Source organism: Hoplias malabaricus, chromosome 2, assembly GCF_029633855.1.
Source record: "Hoplias malabaricus isolate fHopMal1 chromosome 2, fHopMal1.hap1, whole genome shotgun sequence".
Taxonomy (NCBI): domain Eukaryota; kingdom Metazoa; phylum Chordata; class Actinopteri; order Characiformes; family Erythrinidae; genus Hoplias; species Hoplias malabaricus.
In genome coordinates this window covers 81,879,113-81,890,844 of record NC_089801.1, presented here as the reverse complement: position 1 = coordinate 81,890,844, position 11,732 = coordinate 81,879,113, and the positions used below count along the sequence as shown (strand labels likewise).

Below are 11,732 nucleotides of genomic sequence, written 5' to 3'. Positions count from 1 at the left end.
AATCTGGAAATACACAGTAATTCAAGTTCTTCATAATTTTGATAATTATTAACGTTCAAGTTGTTAGGATGTTGGAGTTGGGGGGGATAGAGGTGGTTCGGTATAGGTTGGAAACTAACCCTAGCTGTCTATGTTTTTGAAAAACATTCGGATTTGAAGCGCGGATGGCTTGACCGTCAGTTTCCAAAGTGCGGATAGCTTGACTCCAGTGTCATTACCATCGGAATTCGTTTTTCCGCTGCATAGCTCTCCTACGTTAAGCACACCAGAGGGATATACAGATAGGCGGTAAGTTATACTCTAAAGTGTGGTGAGGGAGGTTTTCCACAGAAGATTTTAATGTTTTAGTTTCGACAAAGAACCGAAGAGTATTAAACGTTTAAAAAACTGAGGAACAACGAGTAACTCATGCCGATATCAGTCTGAGATCCTTTTATTATATATGCTTTGAAAAGCTTAATTTGTTATTCACCAGCATCTCGTATTTCCCGCCTCTCTCCCCACCTTAAGTGGTGCCTGCGTTTACAGTGAGGCGCCAATGAACCAAACTGCGTTTCTCTTAAATATATTTTCATCCCCTGATTAATCTGTGTGTATTCTGAGATGGGGGATGTAGCGTATGTTGGATTTTTAATCATACGCCACGATACCTATGTGAATATATATTTAATATATATATTTATAATTTGTGTTTATAGCGTTGACCTTATTCAAACTCCTATAATCTCTGATATTTGACTTAATGATATTAATTAAAGTTTATAATTGGCTTAAGCAATTAAAACATTAATAATTAGTCTGAGAATGAATATTAATCAAGCTAAGTGAGTACTTCAGGATTTTCAGGAAAATTAATGAACAAAACTGCATACACAGTGATTTCAAATAATGAAAGTTTTATTAACAAAGAGAAAGATATTTAATTAACATAGCATAACCTTGTAATCTCACGGCGTCACCGCAGGGGAGACCGATTCGAGCTTAAAGGTGAGCTAGGCGCTTCTGGCTTGTGACTAAAGTGTTGCTAACTGAGGTTTAATTAATACGAAATTTATCAAGAAATTTGATTCAATTTTCAGCTCTGGAGATGCATAAGTTTAGCTTACTTTTTCGTCGATTCTCACCACTCGTTAAATGCAGAGGCTCTATGAGGTCCTGGGAGTGAAGGCGTCTCACTTGGTCTCGCGGTTCTCCCGCGGAAGCGTCCAGGCTGAGTCAGCGTGGAGGTCTTTCTTCGTCGGTTGAGTTGTCTCGGGCGTACCCGGAGTGTGATGACGCAGGCGGCAGGATCCTCTCTTTGGCTTTCTGTCCTGAGCAGGAGAGTCCAAACGTAGGGACGTCTTGGACGAAAGGTTCGCTAGTTACTGCAGATCCAGAACTGAAAATCGATTCAATAAACTCACTTATTCTACGACTCTCCTTATCTCGGCGGTGTTCCTCACTCTGGCCACGAATAAGTTCACCTGCTTTGATCAGTCGTGAGATTAAACTTAGATTGGGCTATAAGACATAAACACGATTAAAAGAAAAGAAAATATTCAAATCATTCGACGCGTTATTAAAACTTCATACTATTAGCTAATTCAAGACGTCTCTTGTAAGCTTTTGATGAAGTCTATGAGGTTTTTCTTTGTTTCGTCGGCGGGAAGGAGAAGCGTCTCTTTGTTGTTTCAAAGTTTCTCGGATTTTCTTGCCGTTGTTGTCCTCCTCTCTTCTCCGCTTTCTTTCGTGGATCGTTACTTCTGTCGAGCTCTCGTAACTGAACTGCGAGCAGTCGAGCTGCTGTTTTTCAAAGTCAGCGCGATCACGCCCTAATGAGAGGCGTTCTTTTCTGATTGGACGCGAGTTCAGGCTCACGTGACCCTCACGAGGGAGAGAGGGTAGAAGGGGGTTTGAATCAGTGATTCACAGAGACTGAACATAATTTTCGCGTATTGAAATTCCTTATACATTTTAGTAACATATAACAATGAGTATACTGGATTATTAATATCAAACATTTACATAAGATTTCATCTAGGGTACATTGTGTTTACGTCCCGTATACGATGATACGCTAGAAAAACATTAATCCGTTTTCTCTAGTCAGAGACAGAACTTCTTTTCATGATAGAAACAATCAGCAATATACATCATTCCATTAGAAGGTGTGCATTCATCTGGGGGCACAAAAAGTGACATTAATACATTTGTTTATACACATTTAATCAGAATTTGACTTCATTCCCGCTATTGTTTAGACGACCCCGAGCGAGGCGTAGTTTCGCCAGTGTCCACTTGGGGTCGCTGTTGGTCCATGCCGTTGATCCATGCTATTCGTCCGGTGCGGATGGTTAACGAGAGGTCACGTTGAGTTCAATCAGTTTGACCATCTGGGCTGTATGTTTAGTGGGCTCGAGATAAGGACGAGACATTTAGGTGCCATTGTCATAAAAGCGGGCCGTAAAAGCTCTCTTCTTTGTTCTGTGTTCCTGTTTCTCACAAGAGAGAAGGGGGTGTTGGGCCATGTGTCACTTGAAAGTGCCCCTCTCCAGTCTTTGATGTTAGATCTTATGTGTGTGCGTGTTTGTGGGGGGTGCAGGGTCCTTGCGCCCCTGCGGTTCGTGGAATGTTGGATTCAGACGAAAGGTCCCTTTCAGACTGGAAAAGTTTTAATTCAAAACTTTTCATTTCTTCATCTTTCATTTTAATTTTTCATCCGTTATTCACATTCGGTCCATACTCCACTACAGGGATGTATTGGAAATTTTGAAATTATTCCGGTGTTATTCTGCACCTCAGGACGCACATATTAATGGTCTGATTTATTTTTATGTTAGGATATAACTGCAAGTTACGATTTGATAGAGACAGGGCAGATCATTGCTGCATGCTGCCAACTTCAAAGGATTTCCCATAACGGAGCTCAGTAGATATAGACAGGACACTCTGAGGTGAGGGAGATTTTCCATGGAAATTTTTAATGTTGTAGTCTTGACAATGAACAGATTAGCTTTAAATTATGAAAAAAGTAAGGGAAACATTTTGTTTGTTTACTTTAGTTTACATTTAATATAACTTGTGTATTTTTTAGCTGATTTGTCTAATTTCTCATTTGTTGTAATGTTGTAACTGGATTTTCCTGCCACTTGTAGAGAAGTTACATTTTTTTAAAATAATTTGACTACAGTTTTAAAAATATCTTTATTTTTTCCCTCGATAGATTTCTTTAGTCATCTCAATTTCATGAAGTGGAAATGTAAGTTTTGTGCATTCTCAACGAATGGTCAAGGAAGAATATTACAGCACTACAAAGAGCGTCATGGGCATTATCGAAGGAGTTCAGGCCTTGTCTGTATTCATAAAGACTGTTTGAAAACATTTCAGACACAAACTGAACTTAAAATTCATTTGAACGAACATACAAAAGAAGCCTATAAAACTGTAACCAGATTATCCTGTGATTTGTGTAACTTCTCAGAGCCTACTAACATTAACAAATATTTCACTCATCTAAAGACTCATTTGAGAAACAGAGAAATTGTTAAATGTCCCTTTGCAGGTTGCTCTTTCAAGTCTAATGTACTGTCGACTTTTACTGCTCACAGAAGTAGGAATCATAAGTTCTCCACCTTAGAAAATTTCACACCAGAGCTTTTAGTACAGCATACGAATTCTGTACCTTTAATCGAAGAGGATTTTGTTTCTGACACTGAAGATATTCTTGCATCTGATTCTGTAGCTGAGACTGAGTCTGGAATTGGAAATGGAAAGGCCATTGAGCATCATTTGGGAACTTTGTTTCTTCGTATGCAAGCACTTTTGCATGTATCAAAATCAGCAACACAGGAAATAATTGATGAATTATTTGACATTGGAGAATTTGCTCATCAAAATATTAAGACTGTCATAGATAAAATTTTAAAAGACAATAATTGCATAGTTGATGCCTCAGTTGTAGTGTCATTGACTGAGCAATTACAATCTTTGTACCCCTTCAAATTGCTCTCAAGGCAGGGACCTCTTGGCACAGAGTGCAAAAGACAGTCATTTTATAGAAAGAATTTTACTGTTATTGAACCAGTTGAGTATGTGTTAAATGCACAAGAAAAAACTCATACATTTGTTTATGTTCCATTATTAGATTTGCTTAGTAAATTGTTAGAAAGAAGTGAGGTAAATAAGACACTTGTGAGATCCAGCCAACAAGAAGGTCATTACTGTTCAGTTAAAGATGGAGAATATTTCAAAGAAAAAACAAAATTCTGTCAAAGGAATTGGGCATAGCTCTTGGACTCTATATTGATGATTTTGAAATTTGTAATCCATTAGGTACATCAAAAAAGAAGCACAAAGTTTGTGCTATATATTGGGTGATTGCTAATTTGCCTGTACGACTTCGATCAACATTATCATCAATTTATCTAGCTGTGTTGTGCAAAACTGTACACACAAAAGAATACGGGTACAGCAAAGTTTTAGAACCCCTAATTAGAGATCTTGAACTCCTTGAGAGTGAAGGTGTTTTTGTACAGAGTCTTGGCTCAAATGTTAAAGGGACAGTTTTGTATATATCTGCAGATAATCTGGGTGCACACTCACTCGCTGGATTTCAAGAGTCTTTTAATGTCAAAAAGTTTTGCAGATATTGTTTAGCGAATCGTGCCGATATTCAGCAGTATGATGTTAGAAGTGGGGTTTTTACTTTGAGGACACCAGAATTGTTTGATGAAGCTATTAATGTGCTTAAGCAAAGTGATGTGACTTGTGTTGATGGACTGAAGAGAGACTGTCCTTTAAACAGACTTGCTCACTTTCATGCTACAGAAGGATTTCCACCTGATTTTCTTCATGATGTATTAGAAGGAATTGTACCCGTGGAGCTCTTTATTTGCCTGTCATATCTGATTGCCAAAAAGTATTTTACATTGGATGACTTTAATTTTAGAATAACAGCATTCCCGTTTCAGTTCTGTGACAAAACAAACAGACCTCAGACAATTCATGCAAACTTTCAAAAAAAATGGAACTATAGGTGGCAATGGACATGAAAACTGGGCACTTCTGCGACTTCTTCCACTGTTAGTTGGCCATTTCATTCCAGAAGGGGAAAAGGCTTGGCATATAATACTTGAATTAAAAGACATTGTTGAGTTGTTGTTCAGCCCCTCGTTCACAACAGAAACCCTGTGCTACCTACAATCAAAAATTTCTGACCACCGACAGTTGCTTTTAGACGTTTTTCCCAGTACTAAATTGCGACCTAAACATCATTATCTGGAACATTACCCTATGTTAATTAAAAAATTTGGTCCCCTAATTGAATTTTGGACCATAAGATTTGAGGCCAAACACTCGTTCTTTAAAAAGTTGGTTCGTGATTCTGGTAACTTCAAAAATATTCTGCATACTTTGGCCATACGACATCAGCTGATGTTGGCATATTATTTGGAGATGCCCTCTCTCTTTAAACCAAGCATTGAAACTGAGCGTGTATCGGTTGTACCTGTGGACCTCTTGGATGCTGCAATCAGTGTGGCTATTTCAAACAAGTTTAAAGCCCTGGACTCTGTTTCACTCACCTCAACTGCTTATCTAAATGGGACAAAATATACCAAAGGAATGGTGCTGTCTGCTGGCAACACAAGTGGACTTCCTGATTTTGGGACAGTGCTTGAGATCTGTTTAGTGAGTGGCCGTATATTTTTCATTGTTGAAATGTTCACAGCCGGCTTCTTGGAGCATCTAAGGTGTTACCAGCTCACCAAAACAAATCCTGCAACAACTGTGGTGATTGATCCTGACCAGCTGAACGACTACACACCCCTGGCTGCATACCTTGTTGAAGGAAAGCTGCTCGTCACTCCTAGGACGTTTATATTACATTAAGGTACAGAAAACACACCCTTGCTCTTTTCTTGTTGTTTTAATTCATTCACCTAATGCAATAGCAGAACATATTTACTGCTCACCATGCATTTCACTTAAGATAACATTTTGTTTTATGCAACTGTTTTCAGATATTTTTTTTTATTTAAACCCTCCCTCCTTGCTGTCACACTGTTACAGCTGTTGGTGCCTCCAAGATGCTTCTCAGAGTTATTGTGTCACCTCAAGAGATAAGGCGTGTCACCCTAGACAGTGTTCCTGAGTCTGTCACGGAGCTGTGTGAAGCACTGCGTACAAATCTGTGCTTGCGAGGAAACTTTATTTTACAGTTTGAAGATCCAGACTTTGGAAAATGAGCTCTGCAATTTGACAGATATCAAAGATCTACCAGCTGACCGGGCAACACTGAAGGTTTTGTTTACATTTTCTGATTCAGTTTCTGACTCAACATTAGATACTGCAAGCTTCAGTTCCCCAAGTAGCACCTCCTCAGTGGAATGGCCTGATCCTTTTGTTATTCCTGACTTCTCCCATGATGTTGAGCTTCAGCTAAGTGCAGCAAATGATGCCTATGCCAAAGATGGAACAGTGATGGTCATCTCCAGGAGTGTTAAGAGTGAAATACTTGACAAACTAGTTGATATGATATCCAAAATCACTCCTTATCCAAGAAAAGACCACTATGAAATTGTAGCCACAGCGCTAGTAGAGAAGCACCCTTGTCTCAGAGAGCCAGGTTCTGCCAAAGGATGGTATTGCTGGGTATTTAGCTTGAAATTCAAGATGGGTAATTACCGTCAGAGACTGATGGCAGCTGGATGCCCTGAAGTTCTTGTAAATAAGAGAAATATAGGAGACACCAACAGCAAAGCAATCAAAAAGTCAAAGAAGGGAGAGATCCACTTCTTGCCAGATCCACCCGAAGGTCAAAGTGCAGGTACATCAGAGGAGAAACGAAAGACCATGCTTCTAGAGGTTCAAAAGCGAGATCCAGACTTGCGGCTTCTCGATGAACTGATGATGGAAACATTCTCTCACCGAAGAAAGGAAATCACTGGTGACGAGCCACTCATCTCTGTAGTCATGGACAGATGGCCTGCATTGTTTAAGGAGAGACAGGTAACCAGTGCCAAACCAGACATCCACAGAATGATGATCATGGAAATTGAGTATTAGCTGATTTAAATGTTAAAAGATGGCAGCTAATTAAGATATGCCATAATTAAGCTTAAAGCGAAGAGTTGTGATGTAATAATGTGGCGATACTTGCCATTGAATGCTTTTACATTGTTTGAGCACCAGGGGTCGTAGTTGTTTTAAATCACTAGCAAGTTCCTCGTTAGCGAGGACACCTAGCTGTGTTTTAAATCCAAGGTGTGGCAAAATTGTTTTCCTGTTTTCCTGAATTGTGTATTGTTACTTATGTTTTTCTCACAACGATCTAAACATATATTTTGTTTCAAAATGTTTACTTTTTAAAAAGTACACTCTTCAATTTTTCTGGGAATTATGTTATATAAAGTTTCTAGGACCAAAAATTTTGTCAAAGTTTCTATTGTTCTGCTGTTCTTTTGTTCTCTCTCTTATTACCCCACATCTCTGCTTTCTTATACATCTGTTTCAGATAAAGGCAGAGTTCTGTAGAATAATCACCACTGACCTGTTGCAGCCATTCCTAGATGGACTGGATTCCTTCGTGCCAAGACTTCTAGAGCTGCTCAAGGCAACTATTTCATCAAGCAGGAAATTGACGCTTAGCACTTAACACTTGTCTTAAAAAGGAGGTGCATATAAAAATGTACTTGCCAATATGTACTAAAATAAGGAATTTTGATAATGGTTTACTTGCACTCTGTATTTGTATGTAGGACACAAATCAAAACAGAAGAACAGCTGCCCTACTTGGTCTTCCAAGCTTCTTGTCAGAGGATACCACTGAGATAATCAGGATGTGTGATGTAAGAAAATACATTTACACATTAAGATAATGGGGGGTATTAATTCAAAAGACTTTATTTAGACATTTCAGTTGACTTTGTGCTGACAGGTCATGAACTGGTCAGCACTATTAGTGTGGATCAGTCACAGCAGTGCTGCTTGAGGTTTTAAACCCTGTGTCCACTCACTGCCCACTCTCTTAGACACACCTCTCTCGTTGGTCCACCTCAGACAGTAACTCACAGGTTCTCTTGTCCTTCATCAGTGGACACAGGACGCTGTTGGCTTAATGTTTAGTACAGGGACTATTCTTAATCCAGCAGTGATAATGAGGGGTTTAAAACTCAAACAGCACTGCTGTCTGATCCACTTATACCAGTATAATAGGCTGCAGTAGTAGTTCTGTTGTGGTCCTGACCATTGTTGGACAGAGTATATAAGGGCTAACTAGATACAGCCAGACTGCAGTCTGTAACTGTACACCTATGAAGTTTACATATAGTTTTAATAAAGCGGCTGGTCATGATGAATTTGAACTAAATTTGTCCATGTCTTTTAGGTTCATGGCGAAACCCTGGATGTCCTCATGAAGGGAACGCGCGTTGGACTTCTGATTGGACACGAAGGTGTTCTCTATGATACTTTTCCTAATAAAATTTTCAACATTGCTTTGGTGGTAGAGGAGGCGGCAGTTCTTCATGAAATCAAAGATGTGTCCAGTGGATTTGCTATGTTAATGGGTACAATATACTGCCTTAATCTTGAGTACCCTCGCAAAATGAAATACACATTTGAATTTCTGCAGAGGGTCATCACGAATATAAAACCCGACCAATGTTCAGCTCGGGTGCATGGACTTCGTAATAAACTGCTGAGGTTAGGTTTATCAGGCATTAAAGGGGATGGCTATGATTTTGGGGAAATGCTGTTTCTTCTGGTTTGTTCACGTTCAGAAGCTCCACGTTCTTTAAGATGGAATGGTATGTTTGAGGGACAAAAACAACTCTTGTTTGTACATGGCAGAAGTTTAACTTGTGTAAGTTTTATTCACTGTTTGAATTACTATAGAAACTTATTTGTACATATAACAAGTTTTGTTGCACATGTTTAACCAACATCATAATCAAATGATGTAGTAAACTAAAAATCATCCAAATGGAGATAAATGTTTTTTAATTAGACAGTGATATATAATTTTATTTATTTTACATTATTTTTAAAGATAGATTCATACCCTCACCCATTCCACGTTTGTGTAAAAATATTGGCGAAACCTGGATGTTTTGATAAAATAGATGCTTTATTTAAAGATTTTAAGAACCTTATTTTGCATTACATTGAAGCACAGATTGTTGATGTTTTGGTGCATTTCCAAAAGGATGAGCATGCTGTTTTTAATAAGACAATGTAACATTGTTCTCATTCAAATAAATGATGTATTTTTAAACAAAAGTGAACTCAGTGTGCATTTTAAATAGATTGGGAAACTTGTCATAAAGATCAGTATTAATGGGAAATATTAACTTAAAATGACTATTTTTATGAATATAATTAAAGTTAAATTAACTTGAAAATGTAAATCTATATGAAGAGGAATAATGTTTATTTAACAAGATTTAGTGAGTTCTCTGAAAATGATATTGTAAAATAGTTGTTTTAACTTACTGTATCAAGTACCAACAACTAATGATCATTAGTTAAACAACTAGTAGAACATAACCTTTTGAGTTGAAACAACGTTTGCCATCAAGTTGAATTTACTCACATTTTTAAGGCAGCAGGTGAACATGATTTTCTAAGTTTAACTAACATGAAATGTTTTACAGTGCAGTAACCACTAGTCCTATAGCAGTAACTCTGGTCTAACTGTTAGCGCTAGTCGTGTTGATGCTAATCTGAATAACTCACTCTCTCTCTCCCTCACACAAACACACTTTCTCTCTCTCTCTCAAACGCACACTTACTCACTCTCTTTCTGTCTCTCTCACACACACACACTCACTTGTTCACTCACACACACTCACTCTCTCTAGTAGGACTAATGCTAATCTCAGTAACTACACTACTCCTATAGCAGTAACTCTGGTCTAACTGTTAACGCTAGTCGTGTTGATGCTAATCTGAATAACTTTCTCTCTCTCCCTAACACACACACACTTTCTCTCTCTCTCTCTCTCTTTCTCTCTCACACACACTCACTCGTTCACTGTCTCTTTCTCTGTCTCAGACACACACTATTTCTCTCTCTCTCTCACACACACACACACACACTCTCTCTCCCTCTCCCTCTCTAATAGCACTAATGCTAATCTCAGTAACTACACTAGTCCTATAGCAGTAACTCTGGTCTAACTGTTAACGCTAGTCGTGTTGATGCTAATCTGAATAACTCTCTCTCTCTCACACACACACACACACACTCTATCTCTGTCTCTCTCTCACACACACACACGCTCTCTCTCTCCCTCTTTAGTAGCACTAATGCTAATCTCAGTAACTACACTAGTCCTGTAGCAGTAACTCTGGTCTAACTGTTAACGCTAGTCGTGCTGATGCTAATCTGAATAACTCTCTCTCTCACACACACACACACTCTGTCTCTATCTCCCTCTCTAGTAGCACTTATGCTAATCTCAGTAACTACACTAGTCCTATAGCAGTAAAGCTGTTCTAACTGTTAACGCTAGTTGTGTTGATGCTAATCTGAATAACTTTCACTCTCTCTCTCTCTCTCTCACACACACACACTGTCTCTATCTCTGTCTCTCTCACACACACACACGTTCTCTCTCTCCCTCTTTAGTAGCACTAATGCTAATCTCAGTAACTACACTAGTCCTATAGCAGTAACTCTGGTCTAACTGTTAATGCTACTCGTGTTGATGCTAATCTGAATAACTCTCTCTCTCCCTCACACACACACACTTTCTCTCTCTCTCACACACACTCACTCGTTCTCTCTCTCTCTCTCTCTCTCTCTCTAGTAGCACTAATGCTAATCTCAGTAACTACACTAGTCCTATAGCAGTAACTCTGGTCTAACTGTTAACGATAGTCATGTTGATGCTAATCTGAATAACTCTCTCTCCCTCACACACACACACTTTCTCTCTCTCTCTCTCTCTCTCTCTCTCTCACACACACTCACTTGTTCACTCTCTCTCTCTCTCTCTCTCTAGTAGCGCTAATGCTAATCTCAGTAACTACACTTGTCCTATAGCAGTAAATCTGTTCTAACTGTTAACGCTAGTTGTGTTGATGCTAATCTGAATAACTTTCACTCTCTCTCTCTCTCTCACACACACACACACACACACACTCTGTCTCTATCTCTGTCTCTCTCTCACACACACACACACACGTTCTCTCTCTCCCTCTTTAGTAGCACTAATGCTAATCTCAGTAACTACACTAGTCCTATAGCAGTAACTCTAGTCTAACTGTTAACGCTAGTCGTGCTGATACTAATCCGAATAACTCTCTCTCTCTCTCACACACACACACACACTCTCTCTCTCTCTCTCTCTCACGCACACACACACACACGCATTCTCTCTCTCTCTCTAGTAGCACTAATGCTAATCTCAGTAACTACACTAGTCCTATAGCAGTAACTCTGGTCTAACTGTTAACGCTAGTCGTGTTGATGCTAATCTGAATAACTCTCTCTCTCTCTCACACACACACACACACTCTCTCTCTCTCTCTCTCTCACGCACACACACACACACGCATTCTCTCTCTCTCTCTAGTAGCACTAATGCTAATCTCAGTAACTACACTAGTCCTATAGCAGTAACTCTGTTCTAACTGTTAACGCTAGTCGTGCTGATACTAATCCGAATAACTCTCTCTCTCTCTCACACACACACACATATATATACACACACACTAACTGTCTCTCTCTCTCTCTTTCTAGTAGCACT

General features: G+C 39.0%; 1 protein-coding gene across 1 annotated transcript in view; it reads right to left on the bottom strand.

Annotated features, from left to right (window-relative positions):
- Positions 1–1,955: 1,955 nt before the first annotated feature.
- The window catches only part of LOC136687350 (ribonuclease inhibitor-like), a 39,690-nt gene continuing 29,913 nt past the window's right edge, over positions 1,956–11,732 (bottom strand). The window contains exon 15 of the mRNA XM_066661739.1: positions 1,956–2,159. Within this exon, the coding sequence (XP_066517836.1) occupies positions 2,086–2,159 (74 nt within the window). The 3' untranslated portion in view covers positions 1,956–2,085. The remainder of the gene's footprint in view (positions 2,160–11,732) is intronic.